A 23,892-nucleotide genomic window follows, 5' to 3' on the forward strand; every position below is an offset into this window, starting at 1 on the left:
GTCAACACAACTATGTCTATGCCTAATATTGTAGCTTTGGCAGAAATACCCGCTCGGGTCAATGAAGTCAACCAAAATGAGTTAGTCGAGGATATTTCTCCGATTGTGTTGACTGACACAGGGTTGACCGCACCTTCGGGTGAGAGGAATCCTGTGTTGGGAGTCAACTCACTATGTGGTATTGTTTTGGATGGAAATGACGGTCTCACCCCTTGGTGTAACCCGACACCAGTGAATGAGAATGTTGGGATGCCAAAGGCCGACTCGCATAGTGATTTTCTAACTTATCAGCCTCCATCGTTCGAGTCCATCGAGGAATGGCTTGGTGGAAATGACGGTTTTACCCCTGGGTGTAACCCGACACCCTGAGAATGAGAATGTTGGGATGTCGAAATCCGACTCGTGTAGTGATTTGCTAAATATGCTTTTCGTCGACACCTCTCAAGGGTACGATATCATGGGGTTCTAACAAGACTCGGGTGTTAGGGGTAAATATGGAACTAGATATTTGCATATATATATTTTGTTTATTATGTTTGGAACATTTCCAACCATAATTGATTATTTAAGAACTAATCATAAGCTTGTTTTATTTTTTATTTTCCTGTTATGACTAAGTTATGAATATTTGAATTCATTTTGGATTTTACTAATGATGTATAATACATGATAATATATGTTATACACATTGCTACATACAAACCACCGTATTATATGATATACTAGACGATTGTTCATGTGATAAAACAGGAAACATAGACCATGATAATAACGTAATAATATATATGGTTCATGTGTTTTAACACAAACAAATGTATATTAAGAGCACTACACAACAAATCACAAACATCAAACATGTCATTTTGTTTTATTTTATGAAGGTACAATGATAGAAAACAAACATTATTACATAGTTCCACTTTTAGTTATAAGCAAACTAATAGCAAGAAATCACCTTTTTATTATTCCACTCTTAGAACAATTTAACTAGTAACTACCATAAAGAGCTCGAAGCCCTCGGATGTCGTTCTAACGTCAACTCTTTCGATACTCCCGTGCTAATAGTAGCCCACATTATCGCATTTGGATATTGGCTATGACCAAGGCCAAGTAGATGCCCTATTTCGTGCAATGCCACAGTCTCAATATCATAAGCGTTAGAAACTGTTCCAATCGACCAACGTTCGTCCACGTCAAAGTGGAGCCTTCCATCCGTGGGGGGCAAACGCATGGGCCATAACTCCACCAAACCCGTCAAATGAGGTCACATCTCCATGGGCTCGACGTGCAAAACTAAACTTTAAGTCAGCACTTTGACGATTCCTGGCTCTTGAAAATGTGAAATATTGAAAAGTAGTAGCCCATCGGGTAAAAGCTCGTGCGACCGGAGGCATGAATCGGGTAGGGAAACGTGAACCAAAATCGTAAGTTAGATGACGTTTTCCTTTAGGCCATTTTGTTCTACTTGTAGATAATCGATAATGGGAGACAATACGTAAAGATTTATCATCTTTGTCGGGAAAGCCACAACGAGGCTTGACCATCATGGACATTGTTGGTGTGTCAAGTCTTCCGGTGACGTTGAGATGGTAATAGACTTGGTACGATTTGATGGCGGCCTCAAGAACGTCGTCAAAATAATCTTCTTAGGGTTTGTGACATTGGTTTGATAGTTTAGGTATCCAAACGACTAAGATAGAGTTTGAGACCGCTTAAGCCTTTAGTGTTCTTACCTTTTCGACACCCTTTCAAGGTTTTAAGAAACCCGAAAGGCGATGTATATGTGATGTTATCCGATAACTTGTTTTGTTGAACATGAGAGTATTGGAAACATGATATTGCAGGTAGAAGAAAACAGAAGAAAAGAAAGAAAATGCATGAAAATGAAGAGTGTTTTGATACCATTTCAAAGACTAATCTTCAAATGTTGGAACAAGTTGTAAAGCTTTCTGAGGTTTATTTATAGCATTAACACCAAAGGTATTGAGTTCCTTATGTCCATCTAAAATCTTGCTAGTGAAAACGTGTAAATCTTTTCTATATTCAGTTTTTGAATTTGTGAATACCGTTCAGTTTCGGTTTTTCAGTTTGTCTTCGTTCGGTTTTGGCTTTTTCACGTTTCCACTTTTCCTGAATCCACAGTTCTCTTTTACATTTTAACTAGGGTTGTAAATGAACCGGACGAAACCTTGTTTGTGGTCGTTCGTTATACTTTTGTCAGACAAACGGACGGTTCACAAACGCTACCGAACATATATTCATGTATATGTCCGCCCATTAAGAGATTGAGTTTGTCAGTGTCCATTTGTGTCCTTTAGTTAATATTGTAAACTAGGGATGAGCAAATTCGGTACAGGTGCCGGTACCGAAATCGATACCAATTTGGTACCGTCGGTATCGAATTGGTACCAAAGTTTTGAGTTTCGGTATCCGTACCCCTAGCTACCGGTATTTCCCATTTTTTTTACCTTCAATACCGGTACCGAAAATTTGCGATTTTCGGGACTAATATCGGTCGGTTCCGGTACGGTACCGATCTCATTCCTATTGTAAACTAATGTTAAAAGACAAACAAGCACTAACAGACCCTAACAGACACTAATGAACATTAATGGACAAACATACAAAAACGACTCTAATGAACAAAAGAACATAAACGATTACATATTAATTTCAAAAATATAATCATTATTGGACGGATGTTACCGGACTCTCACAAACACCATTGAACAAACACGGTTTTTGTCCACTTACCGAACGAGCTTTTATTGTTCAAGTTCGGTTCATTTATTAAACGGACGAACATTAACGAACTTCTTGTCAAACAGACGCCTGGTTCGTTTACAGCCCTATTTTTAACCAACTCTATAAATCAACCCATGTAAAATTAAAACCAAACAACCCTTCTATATATATATATTTCAAAAGTCTTGGATGTTACTTAGCACACAAGCACCAAGTGATATCTGTCATCAGACTCATCACACCATATTTATCAACATCCTTATTATAAACTAGACAGAAAAACAGCAAGCAAACAAACAAATGGTTTTAAGCTAAAGATAGTTGACCATGAAGAACAAAACAGTTTCATCAGAAGATGTAATCTGGTAACACCAGAGGAAACCTAGGAACTTCAACCTCAAAGGGGGCTCCTTTTGATTCAGTCAAACTACAAACATGTTATGCAAACATATTACTTTCTACCGTAACGAATCTTAACCAAAACAAACGTTGAAAAAAAAAAGATAACGCAACATACCTGCCCGGTATAAACGTGAAATAACCCTCAATTGATCCTGGTGAAGCAGGTGACGGTGTGCAACTTTCATACACAAACTCCTTCTGCCCCGGTCGTAACAATGGATACTGTAAAAAAAAAAACTAAACTTTATTTTCTTGAAAATTACATAGTATCATCAAGATAGATTGAACTGAGATAAAATAATGTTACCTGGCCTATCACAACTTCACCATTAGGATCTGCCACAACATTATCACCGGATTTAATAATCCAATGTCTCCAGTAGAGCTGGCACGAATCAAACTTCATACCGTGGACAAAACACCCCTCGGGTTTAAGCGACATACGGATCGAGTAAGCAAACATATATTTCCTAGCTTCATCCATAAGGTCACTAAACTCGGGTATAAACACAGCCGAAGCACGAACCTGCGACAATATAAGCGAATTATTATAACGTTAAGAGTAAACTGCGGTTTTCGTCCTTATGGTTTTTCACATACGCAGTTTTAGTCCAATAGTTTCAAATTTGCGATTTTCGTCCATGTGGTTTCATTTCACTTGCAATTAACCCCGAACTTACTAACCCTGTTAAGTCTAGTCGTTGAAAAACCCGTCAGCGTGCCCCTCACGTGAGGGGCAGTTTTGTCCTTTTTCTACCCACATAAAACCACGCCCTAATTCGCAAGCACCCTCACGTGAGGGGCTGGGTGTATTTGGCGGAAAAAGGACAAAACTACCCCTCACGTGAAGAGCACGTTGATGGGTTTAACGACCAGACTTGACGGGGTTAGTTGGGTAAGGTTTAATTGCAAGTGAAATGAAACCACAGGGACGAAAATCGCAAATTTAAAACTATTTGACTAAAACCGCAGATTTGGACAAACCACAGGGACGAAAACCGAAAACCACAGTTCACTCTAACGTTAAAGTTAAATTATTAGAACTAGAAATTGTATTGTTTTTATAATTTAACAACACCTGAACACCACATGTTGTAGCCTCTGAACACGCTGGTGGTTGTTCGTGAAACAAACTGATGCTTCGTATATTTTCTTCTTCGCATAATTTAATAATCCCATTTTCAAGGCGGCGAACATGTTCTTCTAGCCATAACAACATCGCATCTTGCTGGGGGGCGTTTCTTGAATCATGCACCGAGGTTATTAATTCATTCGGTACACACGGCATCATTTCACGATTAAGTAACAGGTTCTTAGTCCCGACATAGAGTTGACCAACCTCACAGTCAAGAAAAAACATCTTCTCGGAGTAATAAGAAGCCGCCATTACAATATACTTCGGTCTGGTAAACTTAACTCGGCGTGTGATATCTCTCGTCTCGTTAATTATAACGTTTAATGGTAACAAGTAAACGTTTACAAGAAAGTTGTAGTAAGAGTAACCACCAATCAACCCGCATAGATTTCGTGCTATTGTTTCACTTGATTCATCTATATCACAGCATGGGTTTTGACCGTCACAGAACCGATAGAGGACTCGAGTCGGAAGAGGTAGTTTGACTTTCAAAGACTTCTCTAGCTCGTTTAGTTCGGCCTCTGATGCACCTTTACGAAGGGTGGGCAAAACCTCTGGGAAATTAGCGGTTAACCATGTTTTAATTCGGTCCCAAACGTGTTTCACTCGTTTAACTTACGGCCATGGATACATACCATAAGCTTCCCTCCATGCTCCATAAGCTGCCTGGAATGTTAAAATACGCATCAATTTGTGATTTTTTGCACGAAATTATGTAACCAGATAATATTTAGAAGAAGAAAACATACACACAAGTTATAGATTCAAAGCTTCAATTGACTAATTATCTGAACATTCAGATAAACTACAAATTACCTAAGCATTCACAAGTTCAATTGATTAATTATCCTAACAATCACTTCTAAATAGGGCTGTAAATTTCTAAAACGAACCAGTTAACATGACACGAAACTATATGGAGTTAAACAAGTTTGGGTTTTAGCTTAATATGTTGTGTCGTGTACCCTGTTCCTAACAGGTTCGTGTTCGTGTTCGTGCTTGGAAAAAATGACACAATTAGTTATCGTGTCATGTTCATGTCTAGCACCACAAACAATCGTGTCTTGTCGTGTTGTGTATGTCTTATTATGCCAGCCCTACTTCTAAATACACTGACTCTAAACAGGTCGTGTCATGTGACCTGTTTCTAAACAGGTTAATGTACGTGTTTAGCACCACAGGCAATCGTGTCATGTTATCGTGTTGTTTGACCAGGTATGCCAGCTCTAAAGATCTAATTTAGTGGTGACCAATAACCAAAGTTACCGAACCATAATTAACCAAAAATTGGTAATGGTTATTTTTTGTACCCTCAGTTAACCAAAATTAACCAAACCGAACCGTTCATATATATATATTCTAGCTTTTATACCTCCATTTCATGTATTTAAACCAACATTTCATGTATATATGCATCAATTTCATGTAAATTTGAATTTGGTTATTAACTAAACCAAACGAAAACCGAAAATTTAGCCAAGTAAACCGATTAACCAAACGGTGCACACTACAATTCTTCGGTTTCCCCCCTTTGAATCTCAAATTGATGTCTAAATTCATTACCAATTCAAAATCAGTTAGGGTTGTTCACAAGTCGAGCCCGAGTCGAGCTTGAGCTCGAAACTAAACAAGGCAGCTCGGCTAGGCTCGTACTTGATCTCGAAGTTAAATAAGCCTAAGATCTGGCCAACAAGCCGAGCCATGAGCCGAGTCGAGAGTCAAGCTTGGCTCGGTTACAAAAATGAGCCAACTCAGCTCAGGTCGTTTCAAATCAAGTTTTCTTTAGCTAGTTTTACTTGAGCCATGAGATATGTATTACGTATACCGCAAATCCCCAAATTCACCGGTTATTTTTTATAACCCTCGGTTAACCGAAATTAACCAAACCGAACCATTCATATTTTTTTGTAACCCTCGCATGCGACTGCAGCTACTTCCGATGGTGAGAGCTTTGATATTATTGTGTGTAAAGCCAATCCGCCTATGGCTTCTAACTCCATTGATGCTGTTGTCGCCATTGGTATCGTTATTATTGATCATGAAAATGATTTGTTATTAACTTATTATTGTTGTTATGTTCGGTGGAGTTGTGGACCGGGACTTTATTGTTACATTGTCGTGTCTTCGGACGAGTGTTTATCGGCGTTGACATTAGGTGAGGTCTTCGGGCGAATGTTCATCGGCATTGACATTAGGTGAGAGATTTTAATAGGATCCTATTGTTTTTATTCTTATTCTTCTTATTATTATTATTAGACAAAATGGCAAAACATGTCCTTTATGTTTATAACCCACCATTACCGTTAATATCACAACCAGCCACCAGCCACCATCCCATCTAACCTCCCACAAGCACATACCCACGGGTAAAAACCCCTCTTCTATAAACCCTAGTCCCATCAGGAAAATTCACATACAAATTCACCTTGATCATAATAATTACCACCACCACCACCACCACCCGATTTCCACCCGTCCGATGCGATTTGAAAGAACATCGCGTCGCGAATCGAGCTTCCGACTCCAATTTCGCCTCTTGGTATTTTGAATCCAACCGTTCTCCTGCGAAGTCTTGGCGAGTCACCGGCGGTAACCCGATTAAATTCAAGAAATTGGTGAATTCTGGGTGCTTGAGGCTCGAAAAGGGAACCGACCCACCGTGTCCGTACACTCAATCGGATAATAACTCCAGTGATGAATCAATTTGGCGTTTTGTTAGGGTTTGATAAGATAACAATTTGGGGCTTTTAAGCTTTTTAACACTATCTTCAAACATAGCTAAAGCACCCAGATCCTCCTTCCCGCCGGATAACATATACGGCATTGCCGGAACTGCAATCGCCGGTTCGATCATGATCACCGTAGAAGGGTGTTCTCCGCCTGCTGGTGATGAACGGTGGACGGCGGTGTGCCGGTGATGAACGGTCGGGTGGAGGGGATCAACTGGGTCTGGTGGTGGTTGATTGGTGTGATGGTGGTGGCGATTAACTGGGTCTCCGGTGGAGGATAGTGGTGGTGGTTTAAACACAGAGAGAGAGAGAGAAAAAAAGAATGGAGGGAGAGAGAGAAAGAGAGAGAGAGAGTCTTTTATATATATATATTATGTTTTATTTTTAGTTATTAAATCTATTTATAAATTTACAAATATACTCTCATGTGCACATGACCAAATTTAACGAGATTATTTAATTGAGTTAGAGTTAGAGGACAAAACGTGATAGAGTTTTCAAATATAAAGGATGTTTTCTGCCATTAAGTTTGCTAAATGACGTCTATTAAAAACCGTGCAAACATAAAGGACCTGTTTTGCCATTTTGTCTTATTATTAACTTTTATTTAGTTTTTTATTATAATCAAATAATGTTTTATTATTGTTTTATCTTTTTTTATATTTATGTTTTTTTTCTATATATGGTATTCTCGTTTAAGAAAAATAAAAGAAATAATTATTATTATTTTGGGTTATTTTCTCTTATTCTCTTGTGTTATAGGGAGATTGACGGTTGTCTCGAATAAACCGTTTCAGTTTTCCTTGGACCGAAATGCGGGTGTATTCCGATGCAGTGAATTTAGCTAGTATCTCTTTTGGATGATTCATTAGTCGTTCAATATATATGCACACGCACACACACACATATCGAACTTATGTATTTTAGCTCAAATGTATAATCGTTGATTATTTATTGAGAAACCCCATAAAAGTAAAACTGAATGGTTTTCATAAACCAAAAAACAAAGTTTCAGGTTTTTATCGGTGTTAGCTCAGCACCGACTCAAATCTGATTTTCTTTATATCCATTGTGTTTCTAGGACTCTCTCCAATGCACATTTTATGACCTCCTGACCTAAGTGGCAACCAAATGTTTTAGCAAGCAGTGTCTTCTTCTTCTATTTCTTGTCATAATTGCATCACATTCACACCAACAACTTATTTACTTATGCAAGATTATGTTAGGATTCCTAATTATGTTGTTTCATCTTACAAATTTATACATATTTCGATCTCACCAAATATAAGTATTGGCAATCATCCGATTACGTAAGTGGAACAACCCTCAATAGTTACTCTAGATGATCAATTACCACATCCTACTACTTACAACGGGCCTCCGCCAAGGGGTCATTACTTACTTGAATCTCCAAGTTCGTTGGTGTGTGAAATGATAATAGTTTTCATAAAACGTGTATTCTACACCTTTTAACTTGTATCAACGTTTCCCTATGATTATGTAAATCTAAAAAGATTGAGCTAACAACTTTACAAATGAGTAATATAATTAGAACTTCCTATGTATTATTTTTGTGTGGATGCGCCTGCTTCCGCTGGTTCAGTTGCTCACTCCTTTGAGCCGACTGTTCCAGCTGTGATGACGTCACCGCCGGCTGTGAGTGCTGTTTTTACCGCATCTTTCACCGAGCCGGCGGTTACTTTTGCTGCGGATTCCGCGGCGGCGACCGCGGCGGCTTCTACCATGCCTCCGTCATCGGCAACGACGGCCGAACCTTCAGGTATGCATGGGGTTTATCGCCAACCTCTGCCTCCTTCCCATCTGCCTGACCTTTTGGATGGATTTCCCTTGGGTTCAGGTGATGGGTTTGGCGGCTATCGGCCTGTTATTGACCCTACAGGTGCGTAGGGTTGTTTTGGCCCATTTTATATATATTTTTATCATCTTTTCCTAACTGCTTTATGTTTTTTGCAGTGTCGGATTCCAATGAAGTGTATGTTCCACGATGGAACATTCGCCGAGGAACAACCCTTCGCACCCCTGTGGAGTGCGTGGAGTGGGCTCGTCACGCTGCTCCCAGTGGTGCGTTGGGGGAAGCCATGGCTAGCTACCAGGAGGGTAGGCTAACCAATGAGCTTCGGGTTCTCCTGGCCCGGATGCAGCCGCGCGTCGAGCTGCTTTGTCGTGAAAACGACAAGTTAAAAGCAGCTCGCATTAAAGAAGTAGCTCAGGCGCGGGCTGTCCGGGAGGAGAACCAAAGGCTTACCGCAGTGGCTGCGGAAAAGGAGAAGGCCTTCAAGGCCCGGCTCCAGGCCCGTTCCAAGGTTGAAGTTCAGGCCCGGCTCGAGGCCCGTTCCAAGGCTGCCCAAGCTGTTAATGAACAGCTTCGGCTGGCTAAGGAAACTGCAAGGAACGCAACCGAGAGGGCCACCAAGGCTGAAGTTGTTGCTGAGCCTCTACGCGTGGAGAATGAAGAGCTTAAAGCCAAATTAGAGGCTCTCCAGCAGGCTCATGATGCCTTGGCGATGGAAGACGCCAAAAAGCTCCAGGGTATCTTGGACCAGAGGGGGGTGCTTGACCATACTGAGCGGAAGCTAAAGGGCGTCGAAGAGGCTGCGGCTAAAGAAGTGTTGCTTGCCAACCTTAACAAGAGTGAAGCCGAACGCGCCCGTAACGAAGCTCAAGCTGCCCTCCAAGAAGCTCTGGTTGCCAAGGAATGGCTTCTTCTAGAAGCGTTGTCTCAGGTATGCTTTTTATTTCTTTACGCTTTTCTTTGTAAATAGAAAAGGTTCTGATACTTGTATATTTTCTTGTATGTTGTGCATCGAGTCTTTGCTGATACGTCTTATGACGATGCTATGAGCGCAGCCCTCAACGCTTCTCACGAGGATGGGGAAAAGGCCGGCTTCCTGCTTGGTCTAGGGTTCGTTGAGAAAGGCATCCCGCCTTCCAACTTCCCTTTGTATAATGTAGATAATGAAGCTGTATACGACCAAGCAGTGAATCAGTACGCCGCCTTCCCGCATCCGGTGGTGGAGAAGGTGAATCAAGTTGCTGCTGCTGATGATGGGTTAGCTATCCTTAAAGCTTTCCTTGAACTGCCACGATCTACTGATGGTGCTGGTCCAAGTGGAAGTGGCCCTGAAGCTTGATCCTGAAGATCCCTTCCCACTGCTAGGATAGATTTATCTTGTATAGATTTATTTTCTTGTAGGCGGGTAGTTACCCGGCCATTCTTGTAATGAATCATTGTGAAATATAAATCTTTGTGCGGGTAAGTCCGCTACTTTCTCTGGATTCCTTGCTTTATAAACGTTATATGACTTGCATACTTTAGTTTAAATTAGCAATTTTCCAAGTGTAGAATAAGTTAACCTTTGAACGTGGTAGATAATAGGTTGAAGTTTTGCTTCCTCTTTCGTGATTGTGCGGGTAGGACCGTCACTTGCACTTAGTAGGATGGCTAAACTTTACCTACATCTGACCTGCGTGGAGGTTTTCCTCATCTTTTTGAAATTTCTAAGTATTTAGGATAAGTTAACCTTTGAATGTGGTAGATAATAGGTTGAAGTTTTGCTTCCTCTTTCGTAATTGTGCGTGTATGACCGTCACTTGCACTTAGTAGGATGGCTAAACTTTACCTATATCTGACCTGCGTGTAGGTTTTCCTCATCTTTTTGAAATTTCTAAGTATTTATGATAAGTTAACCTTTGAACGTGGTAGATAATAGGTTGAAGTTTTGCTTCCTCTTTCGTGATTATGCGGGTAGGACCGTCACTTGCACTTAGTAGGATGGCTAAACTTTACCTATATCTGACCTGCGTGTAGGTTTTCCTCATCCTTTTGTTAGAAATTCTCTTGAATAAGTTAACCGTTCGACGCGCGGTTGTCAATAGGTTAGTGTTCAGTTTCCTCTATCATGATTCATGCGGATAGACCGGCACTTTCATTTAGTGAAATGACTGAACTTTTCCCCTTCAACTGACCTGCGTGAAGGTTTGCCGTTTTTTGGGTTTATGCGGGTTTTGCCGCCTTCCCCAACCAACGACTTTCCACGTAATTATGCGGTGAAAACCGGCATATTTGTTGAATAAATTAACCGTTCGACGCGCGGTTGTTAATAGGTTAGTGTTCAGTTTCCTCTATCATGATTCATGCGGATAGACCGGCACTTTCATTTAATGGGATGACTGAACTTTTCCCCTTCAACTGACCTGCGTGAAGGTTTGCCGTTTTTTGGGTATATGCGGGTTTTGCCGCCTTCCCCATACAACGACTCACACTTATGTATGCGGTGAAAACCGGCATCAGTGTTGATAGTTCATAAAGTATAAATGTAAAATCATCAGCGTCGATGTTCTAAGGAGAATCATTTCCATTAGAAGTGGCTCTTGGCCTTTTCTTTACAAATTTGGAATTGATCTACATGCAAACTGTGTAATTGAGCTCTCTTCCATGTTGTTGGGATGGGAGTGCCATCGAGCCGATACGCACCTGGTTCGGGATCTCGTTCTTTACGCAGCATGTAGTCTCCACATTGAAGCTGGAATTTTTATTCGTGTTTTCCCCAGCTGGGGTTCTACACGCATCAGCCTGCTCAGCGTTCATTGCGCCATGAGGTGCGCGAGCGTCCCATCTCTGACAAATGCTTTGATCATGTCTTTTACGTCTATGCATTCTTCAGTATTGTGGCCTTTTGTCCTATGAAAGTCACAGTATTTGCTCCGATCGGCATTGTGACGATGTCGGATTATTGGAGGCTTTGGCCATGGGAGCTCCTCAGTGGCGAATATCTCGGTGACGCTTTTGGTGAGCGGCGTCCATCTGGAGTTCTGGTTTGACTGTACATTATCCCTTCCGCCTAACCGATGTTGCAAGCCGGATGAGGTGTCAAAGTTTACCCTTGACTGCAAAATGCCTAGCTTCCGCTTTTTGTTTAATCGGGCGGTAAGGACGTTGTCTTCTCTTGTTTTCTGGGTGTAGAGGTTTGTGCTCTGTGGGAGATCTCTACCCAGTTGCTTCTCCGTTTCCGCAAAGCGTTTAGCTGCTGTCATGATGGCATCCCATGTGGATGGCATGCCATCTTTACCTGTTAAGGTGCGGATGTGCTCTGGGTCGTTCGCGCCCTGAATAAAAGCAGCGCGAACAAGATATTCGCTAATGTTACCCAGACTTAGCTTCTTCGAGTTGAAGCGGGTGATGAAGTCTAGCAAAGATTCATCTTCCTCTCGAATGCATTTGAGGATTGTCCATTGCTCCTCGGTATACTTTCTTTGCTGGCTGAAGTGTTGGCTAAACTTCTGTTGGAAGTCTGCCCAGTCGTAGATGTGGTTGACCGGTAGACGATCGAACCACGCTCTAGCAGCCCCAACAAGCGTCATTTGGAACATGTAACACCACGTAGGTTCCGTCCAACTACTGACGGTTGCCCCCGCTATGAATCTGTTCAAATGATCATCTGGGTCAGATATACCATCATATGTGCCTATGCTGGACATTTGTTTAGCACTTTTTGGGGCAATTGCTTCCGCAATGTCCCTTGCAAATTTGGACGTTCCCGCATTTGCAACATTTGGTCTGAATGTTTTGGAGAAGTCACGTGGACTTCCACCTGTGTTTTTTGGTTTGAAGGCTTCTCCAAAATGCCTTCTCGGTTGGGAGTCCGTTTCCTTACGCTTCCCTTTTGCCCTATGGCGAGGGTTCGCGTCGGAGTCGGATTCCTCCGAGTCATCGTCCAAGTATTCTTCGAATTCGTCAGCCTGTTGGACGGAACGCAAACGTTCGTCCAACTCAGCTCGGAATTCCCTCTGACGTGCCTCCGCCCATGCCTTAACTTCATCGAGTGTTTGGCGGGGGAGTCTTATTCGTTTCTCTAACTGGGTATCGGTGAATCCCAGTGAGCGATTATTTACTGCACTTGCCCCAGCTTGGGTAACTGGGGTAGTGTTCGTAAAATTTACTTCACTTGCCCCGGCTTGGGTAACCGGGGTAGTGTTTGTAAAAACTGTGTAGCCGGTATTCCCCCCAGTAGCTGGGGTTGTGGTTACCGGAGTTTCTTTAACCATCTTTCCAGAAGTTTGAAAAAACTGGAGAAAAATGAAGTTCTAGCTTTATGCACGGATGGCGCCAATGAAGAAACACTAACCGGACCCCGGGCAGATTACGGGTAACCTGGGGTTAGATAGATGTTTCCCACGAGGGGTTAGACCCGGTAAAGATGGTTCTTCTGATAACCTGCCAAACAGACACCGTGAGCTTGTCACTGAGAAGGGGGGGTTCCTCCTTGTGACCACCCTCCGGCGTGAGAATCATACTAGATTGCTCTTTAAATATAAATGTATATTAAGAGATTGCTAGAGCAGATATCAGGTATAATATGATAAGATATGTTGAGATATGTTTTGATGAGATGATCATACCATTTGTGGTATTTATAGCCGAAGGTAGGTTTCCAAGGAGGTGTGGCCGGCTGCAATAGTGTTCCTGTTCCACCAACAGTGGCCTACGCACGTGCCCTGCTGGTAGTTGGTGGGTAGGCAGCGGCTGATAGTGACCAGGCCTACTGTGTACTATTCCTTTTCCACCAACTGCCGGCTATGCACGTGGTATGACAGGAGTTGGTGAGTAGGCGGCGGTTAATAGTGACATACAGTACAGGAGCATGCTGCTCGCCATACTATTGTCAATAAGCTGTCGTATCTTTAGTCAGATCTTTTGCCCATACCTCGTCAGGTACAGTACAGAAGATCTTCCCGTATCGTACGGACTGGCTTATTTGGGCGGGAGTATTCCCCCTCCCGCCCTTGTGCGGGATTGTTCCCGGCTTTGCTCATTCCTTCAGGTGACACTGAGTGATTGAGAGCTAAGTGCCTTGTGCGTGTAGCCTTGCTGCGCGGGTGGCCTTCCCTAATGGCTTGTATCCGCAACTGCGGGAACAGGCAGAGTCCTTCACCATTGGGAGGCATTTCCTGCGGGAACAGCTTGCGTACTGCGCGTAAGGACGTCACGTCTCTGAGCATGGTTGGTCCTGCGGATCCAGTTGGTTTCTGCGCAGACGTCCCTTTTCAAGGTGAGTCTTGCGGGTCCAACTGGGCTCTGCTGAGACCTACCTCTTCAATCACATTCACACCAACAACTTATTTACTTATGCAAGATTATGTTAGGATTCCTAATTATGTTGTTTCATCTTACAAATTTATACATATTTCGATCTCACCAAATATAAGTATTGGCAATCATCCGATTACGTAAGTGGAACAACCCTCAATAGTTACTCTAGATGATCAATTACCACATCCTACTACTTACAACGGGCCTCCGCCAAGGGGTCATTACTTACTTGAATCTCCAAGTTCGTTGGTGTGTGAAATGATAATAGTTTTCATAAAACGTGTATTCTACACCTTTTAACTTGTATCAACGTTTCCCTATGATTATGTAAATCTAAAAAGATTGAGCTAACAACTTTACAAATGAGTAATATAATTAGAACTTCCTATGTATTATTTTTGTGTGGATAGGTGACATGAATTAACAACTTTTTAGATTATTCCAAGTTGGTGCCATCTCTATGGATGAACAAGTTTCATGAAGACAACAAGTTCTTAAGGATATCCATCAATAACTAATGGAAGTTATAAACTTTCAATAATAGTGATCAATTTAAGGTGGACCAACACTATCCATTTACCCAACCCTCTTGTCATATGTTGTCGTCACAATGTCCTATGAACGTCATACGAGGATGTTGAGCTGTCGTCTATAGTCCGATCACCATAAGGGCTTGCAACAGTGAGAAACAATTAAAAAAATTCAGGTGAAAGTGCGAAGATCTGTACCAGAGATGAAATTGTAATGATAAATGAACGATGGAGACTAGAGCTTTAATTCTAAAACACAATAACGAAAGCTAAAATGACAATCTATATAGGGACGATTCACATAATTTACTCTCATTCTTTTTCTTTCTTTCTTTTTTTTCGCAAGGTAATTTACTATCGCTCTAATATATAAAATAAAAAATAGATTACTAAAGCAACTATATATATATATATTTATATATTGCAAGTATAAAACTAATGTATGCTTATTTAAAGCAGAAAAAAGAAGTCCAATATACATTGGAGAGCACGGAGTGGCCTGGGGAACACCCGTGAAATACCAACCCGGCAACTCCAGGCACCCACCTATCCAAGGGTCGACCTTTCAACGGATTTCGTGAAATCACCACCGATCCTCAAGGTAGGGAATGTGTGAATGTGCCGTTGGTAACGATAACCAGACCATTAAAAAAATTAACCCTATATATATCACTTAATTCACTCAACATCTTGAGCAACAAAATCCAGTTTCCTAACCGATAATTAATAGAACGCCACTAACGTGGAGCTATGAAGAAGACGTGATGTTGGCAAAGGCTTGAGTCCATGTTTCGGAAGACTTGGATCTCGTGGGCATTTTGACAACGAGTTTTCAACTATTTTGTACAAATTAACGCTCGTGACAAGCACGCGTTGGAAGTGAAAACGAAAGTTAAAAACCGATGGAATTAGGAATATTATTTTCATGTATTTTTTTATTAATGAATAAGTGTTGTTTAATTGTTTATGTAATTTTTTTCAATGAATTTTAAAAATAAATCGATACAGATAACACTAGGACAAAATGAGATGACACCGCGTTATTTGGAAAATAAAAGACTTACATAAATTGGAAAAAAACTGATGTGGTATGTGAGATGAAATCGAGAAAATAGAGAAAACCGAAAGGATCCCTATGTTCTTATGGTAGATTGATAATGTTGTGTAACCGTATGCATGTGATTAGGAATAGTTTTTTTTTCATATTGAATAAATTAAAGAGCCATTTATACTTGGTATTTGATGATGAAAGGGTTTCACAAATAAATGAGATATGTATTTCTGTTTAAAAGCTACTCCGTATTTGAGTTTGATGAGACACATGACCCGTTTATTTTTTTACTTTAATTTTATTATAAATAATACATATATTTTTTTTAAAGAAATCATGTATTAGTTTTTAGTATATCTCTATTTTATAGGATTTTCATATCAAATATTTGTTGAGATTATTTATTTTTTAATTTAATGAGATGTTATAACCCGTCTAAGAAATATCTGGGTTTGGTGAGACCCATACCCATAAATTCGGGTCAAATGCATAAGGTGTTTCCATTTACAAATAAAACAATCCGGTGACTCCATAAGAGATTGGGAGCACCAGAGCGGCACACATAAGATTTTAGAGGTTTCGTTTATATATATTATAGATAAATTGTTATCAAAACGATCACCATGATCACAAAAAATAAACCAATTAAAAACAGACCTATCTTCAAATTACGTAAATTACTCTGTAGACCAATATCACGTAATATCAAATCTCCATTAATCCATTATTACCTTTTTAAAATTCAAAATATCAAAGGATCGATGCATACCTTAAACATTCAGTCACACTGTTATAAAAATCCTTTCTAGGCATTACGGGTGCAAACGAGCCCAGTCAAGCCCAAGCTCGGCTCGTTTAACTTACATATATAGCTCGAGCACGAGCTCGGCTCGTTTCGAGCTTCTCGTGAGTAGATTCTCAAGCTCGAGCTCGACTCATTTACTATTTGTCAATTATTTTTATATGATTTTAATTATTTTTATATATCTTTTTCTATTATAATTTTCTGTATAAAAATATATATTATTTAGTTATTTATATTTGTTTTTTCATAGCATTAAATATAATAATTAATAATTATTAAATATATATTTTAAGATATTATATAAAAGACAGGCTCGTTTAGGCTCGCGAGCCGGCTTAAACTCGACAAGTGAAGCACAGGCACGATCGAGCTTTTTAACAACTAGATCTCAAGTAGCTTGCGAGTAGCTCGGCTCGTTTGCACCCATGCTAGGCACTGATTAATCCTCGATTAGTCGCTAGTCGTCATCCTACCGTCTTGTCACCAATTAATCCATATTTGTCAAAAATCGGTCAAAATTAAGGATTTTATACATAAAATTTTGAATATATATATATATATATATATGTATATTTGAAAATTTACAAATATATATATTTCTACTAATCTCTAGTAGTCCGATTAATCGTTAGTCTCTACCCCACCGTCCAACCAACGCCTATGATTTTTACATCAACACAAGATACATATAATACATTTGTTATAATTCCATTAAAAAATTTTCAACCATTCAATTATTAAAGTGATTAGTTAATAGTTAACTAATTAATTTTGGCATTAATTAATTATCAATGAAATGAATGAATGAAATATACTCTTTCAACATCATATACTCTTTCAACATCTCGAGGTGTCGCTTTGGAAACTGCAACCCATCACTTCAAACCGCTGCTTAAATTAACATTAACAATAATATTATTATTACTAATAAACCTCCACATAAACATACAGTTACTCAGAAAAACAAAACAATAACATTTTGTGTGTTTCTTGAAGAGATTATAATATTAAGCTCTAGATCAAATAATATAATATATTTCTATATCAAATAATACATGGGTGTCCCGTCATTTTACCGGTGGCTTGCTAACAGGTACCCTAAAACGGTGGTGAATGCCGTTGAGTACGATGGAAGTCCGGTGAAGGATCCTAAAGTTGTTGAGTTTGATAATCTTTATTTGGATATGAATGGGATTATTCATCCATGTTTTCATCCTGAAGATTTAGATGATGATCAGGTTTATTATTATTATTATTATTATTATTATTATTATTCAGCATGCATGTCTATGCTTCTTTCTTTGCAACATATTATTATTATTATTATTATTATTATTATTATGATTATTATCATCTTTTCTTCTTCTTTCTTTGCAATATTATTGTAATCTTGTAATTTACTTATAGCATCAATGGAATATTTATCCATCCATGCGTGCTTTCATGCATCATGGAGATGATATTAAGCTTTTGTTATTATTATTATTTGGATATGAATGGGATTATTCATCCATGTTTTCATCCTGAAGATCTAGATGATGATCAGGTTTATTATTATTATTATTATTATTATTACTAATAAACCTCAGACCCTACCATAGCATTGCTATTGGTGGGATATACTGAGTACGATTATTATTATTATTATTATTATTATTATTATTATTATTATTATTATTATTCAGCATGCATGTCTATGCTTCTTTCTTTGCAACATATTATTATTATTATTATTATTATTATTATTATCATCTTTTCTTCTTCTTTCTTTGCAATATTATTGTAATCTTGTAATTTACTAATAGCATCAATGGAATATTTATCCATCCATGCGTGCTTTCATGCATCATGGAGATGATATTAAGCTTTTGTTATTATTATTATTATTATTATTATTATTATTATTCAGCTAACATGCATGTCTCTTGGTCTTCTTTCTTTTCTATATCATTTTTTATGCAATTAAATTTAATTATTTTATTTTTTTACAGGAGAACAGTCCCAAAACTTATGATGAAGTGTTTAATAATATCTTTGAATACATTGATAGAATCATGAACATTGTGAGACCCAATAAGATTTTGTATATGGCAATTGGTAATTCATTTCAAATACCTTTTAATATCCAAATTATTATTTATAGGGTCATACTATAACTATACTATAGCTACATCACCCCATCTGATATCACACCATCGAACGCGTATACTCGGTTTTAGAAAAAAAACAAAATGTCAAAACTTTGAAATTTATTGGTTGTTTAGACTAATTTAGACCGTAAACGGTCTATTTATGGTCAAAACAGTGTTGTTGACGGTCAAACTTTGAAAACTTTTAACCTAAAACGGTCGTCTGACCTTCATCTAGATGGTATCTAGACCGTTGTATGAAACAGTGTGGGATATCAGATGGTGTGTGTATAGCTGACCACTTATATTCTACTTTAGATATTTAAAGATCTAACTGGATATGTTTATACAGATGGAGTCGCACCGCGGGCGAAAATGAACCAGCAAAGGAGCAGAAGATTTCGAACAGCAAAAGACCGGAAAACCCTTGTATGTTTTTTGAATGAAAATAAATTATTAATAAAGTAAATAAATTAAGTAAATAATGGATAAATAATGTGTATAGGAAGAGGAAGAAGATCGCTTGCGAAAACAATATGAACACGAAGGTAAAGATATTCTTCCAAAAGTGGAATCAGATATTCAAGATTCAAACATAATTACTCCTGGTACCGAGTTCATGTACGAGTTATCGAACCAGCTTCAGACTTACATTCGCCTGCGTATTGCAAACCATCCCGCATGGCGATCCCTAAGGGTGAGTTCATGCTAACAAATTTCACAATATTATTAATGTCTTGAGTAAAATATTGATGTAACATTTTTCATGTTTTACGTTATTGTCATTTATATATATATATATATATATATAGGTGATTCTCTCTGATGCAAATTCTCCAGGAGAAGGAGAGCACAAAATCATGTCGTTTATACGGTTGCAACGCACTTGTAATGGTTATGATCCGAATACAAGCCATGTCTTGTATGGGCTGGTAATAAAGCCAACTTGTTACAAAGTTTAAATCAATCGAACTCGCATTATAATGTGTTCTAATTTTATATTTTCTATTGTAGGATGCAGATCTCATTATGCTAGCTCTTGCAACACATGAAATTCATTTTTCGATTCTACGAGAGGTAATATATTTATTGGCCATATATTTACTCTTACTCATGTTGTTAAGTTCTTACATCATTCTTTTTTAAGCCTAATTTAAATTTTGGTGTCATCAGAATGTTCTCGCCGAAGCTAAAGATACAAGTAAAGCCAAGGTAGTGAAACTTATGAGGGTGATTTAAATATAACTTCTTTTTTTGTGTTACCGAATAAAAGTTGTTTTCCTATGCATACTATACATAGTCGGATTTGAACCGAGGAGTGGAAGAGATCGATACTACTGAACAAATGAGCGGCCTTAAAATTTCAGAAGTTAGCACGAAAAAGTCGTTGAAGAAGAAGCCGTACCAGGTAATGTGTTGGAATATAGTAGTGTGCGCTTATACTGAATTTTCGTGTTTATTTGATGGTTTGTTTATATTTCAGTTTCTTCGTGTTTGGACACTACGAGAGTATCTGAAGCTGGTTTTAAAAATAATCGACATGCCGGAGAAATTTGAGCCTGATGTCGAACGACTAATTGACGATTTCATATTCATATGTTTTTTCGCGGGAAATGATTTTCTACCGCATATGCCTACTTTGGAAATTCATGAGGTTTGAAATTTTTTTTATTTTTGTACTAAATAAAGATGCAATTGTTTTACTAAAATTGCTAATATTAAAATTTAAATTATTATACTTTTAGGGTGCTATTGATCTTCTAATGCATGTATACACTAAGGAGTTTAAAAATCTTGGAGGTTATCTTGTTAATGCTGAAAAGGTTAGTAATTATGTTAAATAAATTTCATTTTTAATCAAAGTATATGTCTTATAACTTATAAGCTTTTAAAACTTTGTTGATAAACAACAGATCAATGATAGGAAAGGAGGTTATATAAAGTTGAAAAGAGTCGAGAAGTTCATTCTCGCTGTTGGCGCGTACGAGGATAGAATCTTTACGAAGAGATCTAAAATTCATGACAGTAAATTGAGACACATACTTTCCGACGTCCAGGCTGCTGTATGTTTTTTTAGTATAATAATAATTACTATAATATGTATTGATTAATTTCTTATTCAGGAATGTCAAGACGAAGAGGACTTGTTTCGTGCAACGAGTAGTGCTGATGATCAGAAGGGTGCAACTTCGGTATATAATCACCGAATCATATATTTCATCGATTTTTTTAAATTACGTAACATGTTAATTTTCTTGTTTGCTCAGACGGTTAAGAACACGAAGGCGTTGAAAGAACAGTTAAAGTCGTATACTCGTGAGAAATCTGATATTTTTAAGAATGGTCTTGTTACAGACTCGGTATAGATCTTTATCTCAACCGTTGCCATTTTTGTGTAGTACAGTTTATCGTTATTGATTCTTGTTTAAACTAAATCTTGTTAGGTGAAATTTGGTTCTCCTGGATGGAAAAACCGATACTACAAATCCAAGTTTTCTGCGGAAACTGAAGCGGATATGGAGAAAATGAGGAAGATTGTGGTATGTATATGTATTGAAGTGAATATTTTGCTTGTGTTTTTAAATCATATTTTTTTTGTAGGTTGAAAAGTACACCGAAGGTCTTTGTTGGGTTCTTTTGTATTACTTCTCAGATGTGCCATCTTGGACATGGTTTTATCCATTCCATTACGGTCCATTTGCGTCCGATCTAAAAGGTCTTTCGAGTGTAAAGATTTCATTTAACAAAGGATTACCATTCAAACCGTTCGATCAACTTATGGCTGTACTGCCTCCGACAAGGTGAGCGCATGCATTGTTCATATATATTTGTTGATATATTTGTGATTGTGGTGTTTACTAATATTTGTTCATGTAGTGCACACGCGCTTCCGGCACCTTATGAATCACTAATGACCGATGAAGAATCAAATATTCTTGATTTTTATCCATCTGGTAGTCTTATTATTTAAACATGATATGCATAATTATAAAACATTCCAACTTTGATAATTTTTTTTATTTATACTTCAGATTTCGATACCGACACAGATGGAAAAAGATTTCTTTGGCAGGTTAGACTAATTAATATTAATTTTAACAGAAGCAATGTGTTCTTTGCTTGTAATAATATCTTTACCGTGTCGTTTTAATCCATTTTTAAAGGGTGTATGCAAACTTCCGTTTATCAATGAGGATCGCCTTCTTTCGGCAACAAAGAATATCGAAAAAGAGCTAAGTGTAAGCCCGAACGAATGAACAATATTCGTAATCTACCACTTAGCCATTAAGTTGACATTATAATATTATATCAACATGTTTATACTCAGGCGGATGAAGCCAAAAGGAACACAATGAATCTTGATAAGTTATTTCTACATTCATCTGAAAATCTTGCTTCACGAATCATCTCTTCTTTAAATGACGCGGACCATGATAACTCGATAATCAAGATTGATTCGTGCCTGAGGTTGTAATGTTTATTTTTTAAATTAAGTTCATATAATGTTTATTCCTTTCTTATGTTTTCTTGTTTTTAATTTCAGCGGTGATGTAAATGGTTTTGTTCGGCCTAAGCCGGAGACAATGAAAGATCCTGACGTCGTGTAAGACCATGTTTCGTAGTCAGTTTCATCGTTTAGATTATAACTTTTTTTAAATGTTTTATATTCTGCAGATGTGTCTATTATGAGTTACCATGCTTCTGTGTGCATATACCTCGCGTGCTCGCTGGATCAACCATCCCGGAATCAGTATACCATCATTTGTTTTATACATTTATCGTGTCTTATTTTAAACTAATTCATGTGCTATTATAATTTATTATCGTTAGGTTGTAAGCGAAGCGGACATAGAAGATAGACAACTATGGCATGATAGTTATGGTTACCATAATAATCGAAACAACAGGTTTGTTTGTTAAACTTTTATAGTCATGTATATATTTTGACATCATCGCGCGTGTATATATATATATATAGGATGAGTATCATTACAGAACTCTTAAATTATTTAAGAACTTGAAGGAACCCTAGAAAACTAACGTTTTTTATCAAATTTTTTGTATGTTAGTGTTATTTGAGTGTAGTTTTATCATTATACATACACACACACACGATTACAATTTTGAAAAATTAGTTTTTATACATATCTATGTTTTTTTTACACATCTAATATATACATTTGTTCTAATTTTTTGTTTCAGATATAACAACTCTAGTGTTGGTTTTAGGAATTCGAGCCCGAACGTTATAAATGTAGGTGCGGGAAGTGGTTGGAACCCTCGAGGCCGTGGGTCTGGTACTAGTGGTTCAAGCCAGGATGCAACAAGGAATAGAGGCTGGTGGGAAAATAATAATCCTCATGGTAGAGGTACTACTACTTCACAAGGTAGCGCGAGTGGTTACTACGCGCCTAGCAATTATCATACAAGGACCAACGGCTCGAGCGGTCAATTCTGGTCAGTGAGGTCAACGGACTCGAATTTGAGTAGTAATCGCTCGCTCAATAGATGGGGTGAAACACGATCGAGGCATGATCGAAAGGATGCCAACGTTGGTGGTTGGCGAAAATCCAACTGAGGATAGTTTTGAGTTTGCTTAAAAACTATGACATATTTTTGGTTGTTTATGGCAGTTAGAATTAGAAAAATATCCTTATAAATATTAAAGGATTGTTTTGTTTTATGAATTTGTTTTAATTTGCTTCTTCATGGTATGGAATGTTTTGTAGTTATTTTTTTGTGCTCATAAGTTTAAATTTAAAAAAAATTAAAATAGAATGAAAGAAAAATCAGGAATAGAAATCGATAAAACATATTTTTATAACTCGTACATAGATTTTATGTACACGTCTTGCACAATAATAAATTTTATGTACACGTCATGCACAATTATACTAGAAACTTAAATGTGAAATTCGTCGTTCAAAAAAAAAATGCGCGCATTATTATATTCACACGTTGTTAGATTTTGATGATGTTAGTTGATATACGCATTATCATATTCGCACAATGTCAAATTTTGACGATGCATGTTTGTCGTTGCATAATAGATATACTGTTATTATTTATATTATATTTTATAAAAACAAGTTATACGTAAAATAAGGTTTGTTTATAATTTGATTATACAATTGTTGCTTTTATAAAAACTAAATTTTGTTGTACTTTTGATGGTAAAGATAAAAATATAAACTAGTTACAACTTGGTTGTTCAAAAATATTAAAATGACGCCTTTCAAAATATAATGGGGTGT

The 23,892-nt window shown here is 37.9% G+C and overlaps 2 protein-coding genes and 1 pseudogene across 2 annotated transcripts; 1 reads left to right on the top strand and 2 right to left on the bottom strand.

Annotated features, from left to right (window-relative positions):
• Nucleotides 1–987: 987 nt before the first annotated feature.
• Nucleotides 988–1,905, bottom strand: LOC143591170 (metalloendoproteinase 5-MMP-like; annotated as a pseudogene).
• Nucleotides 1,906–2,992: 1,087 nt separating this feature from the next.
• On the bottom strand, nucleotides 2,993–4,976 carry LOC143591164 (F-box protein SKIP16-like). The gene is made up of 4 exons (XM_077071458.1): nucleotides 4,226–4,976; nucleotides 3,455–3,673; nucleotides 3,263–3,369; nucleotides 2,993–3,172 (listed from the first exon to the last, which is right to left on the bottom strand). The coding sequence occupies exons 1-4, from the start codon at nucleotides 4,532–4,534 to the stop codon at nucleotides 3,094–3,096; spliced, it is 714 nt and encodes a 237-aa protein (XP_076927573.1). The 5' UTR covers nucleotides 4,535–4,976; the 3' UTR covers nucleotides 2,993–3,093.
• A 12,587-nt stretch (nucleotides 4,977–17,563) lies between these two features.
• LOC143591171 (5'-3' exoribonuclease 3-like) lies at nucleotides 17,564–23,216 on the top strand. Its single transcript, XM_077071462.1, has 23 exons — nucleotides 17,564–17,746; nucleotides 18,500–18,605; nucleotides 18,990–19,066; nucleotides 19,143–19,334; nucleotides 19,450–19,569; nucleotides 19,652–19,714; nucleotides 19,811–19,849; nucleotides 19,938–20,045; nucleotides 20,121–20,291; nucleotides 20,383–20,460; nucleotides 20,551–20,700; nucleotides 20,761–20,829; nucleotides 20,905–20,997; nucleotides 21,082–21,177; nucleotides 21,239–21,438; nucleotides 21,515–21,591; nucleotides 21,670–21,710; nucleotides 21,802–21,876; nucleotides 21,966–22,105; nucleotides 22,182–22,241; nucleotides 22,313–22,388; nucleotides 22,469–22,545; nucleotides 22,841–23,216. The coding sequence occupies exons 1-23, from the start codon at nucleotides 17,564–17,566 to the stop codon at nucleotides 23,214–23,216; spliced, it is 2,667 nt and encodes an 888-aa protein (XP_076927577.1).
• Nucleotides 23,217–23,892: the final 676 nt, after the last annotated feature.

This window comes from Bidens hawaiensis, unplaced genomic scaffold (genome assembly GCF_021521415.1).
Source record: "Bidens hawaiensis isolate Kalapana, Puna unplaced genomic scaffold, B.hawaiensis_p1.1 tig00039350_1, whole genome shotgun sequence".
Lineage (NCBI taxonomy): Eukaryota > Viridiplantae > Streptophyta > Magnoliopsida > Asterales > Asteraceae > Bidens > Bidens hawaiensis.

What these genes read in the sequence shown, in the direction of transcription:
- LOC143591164 (XM_077071458.1), bottom strand. Translation starts at nt 4,534, where the DNA reads ATGGCGGCTTCTTATTACTCCGAGAAGATGTTTTTTCTTGACTGTGAG. An exon ending in GTGAAGTTGTGATAGGCCAG is followed by an intron (nt 3,370 to 3,454) that starts GTAACATTATTT and finishes TTTTTTTTACAG; the next exon opens with TATCCATTGTTACGACCGGG. An exon ending in TTCACGTTTATACCGGGCAG is followed by an intron (nt 3,173 to 3,262) that starts GTATGTTGCGTT and finishes ACATGTTTGTAG; the next exon opens with TTTGACTGAATCAAAAGGAG.
- LOC143591171 (XM_077071462.1), top strand. Translation starts at nt 17,564, where the DNA reads ATGGGTGTCCCGTCATTTTACCGGTGGCTTGCTAACAGGTACCCTAAA. An exon ending in GAAAAAGATTTCTTTGGCAG is followed by an intron (nt 21,711 to 21,801) that starts GTTAGACTAATT and finishes CCATTTTTAAAG; the next exon opens with GGTGTATGCAAACTTCCGTT. An exon ending in ATGAAAGATCCTGACGTCGT is followed by an intron (nt 22,242 to 22,312) that starts GTAAGACCATGT and finishes TATATTCTGCAG; the next exon opens with ATGTGTCTATTATGAGTTAC.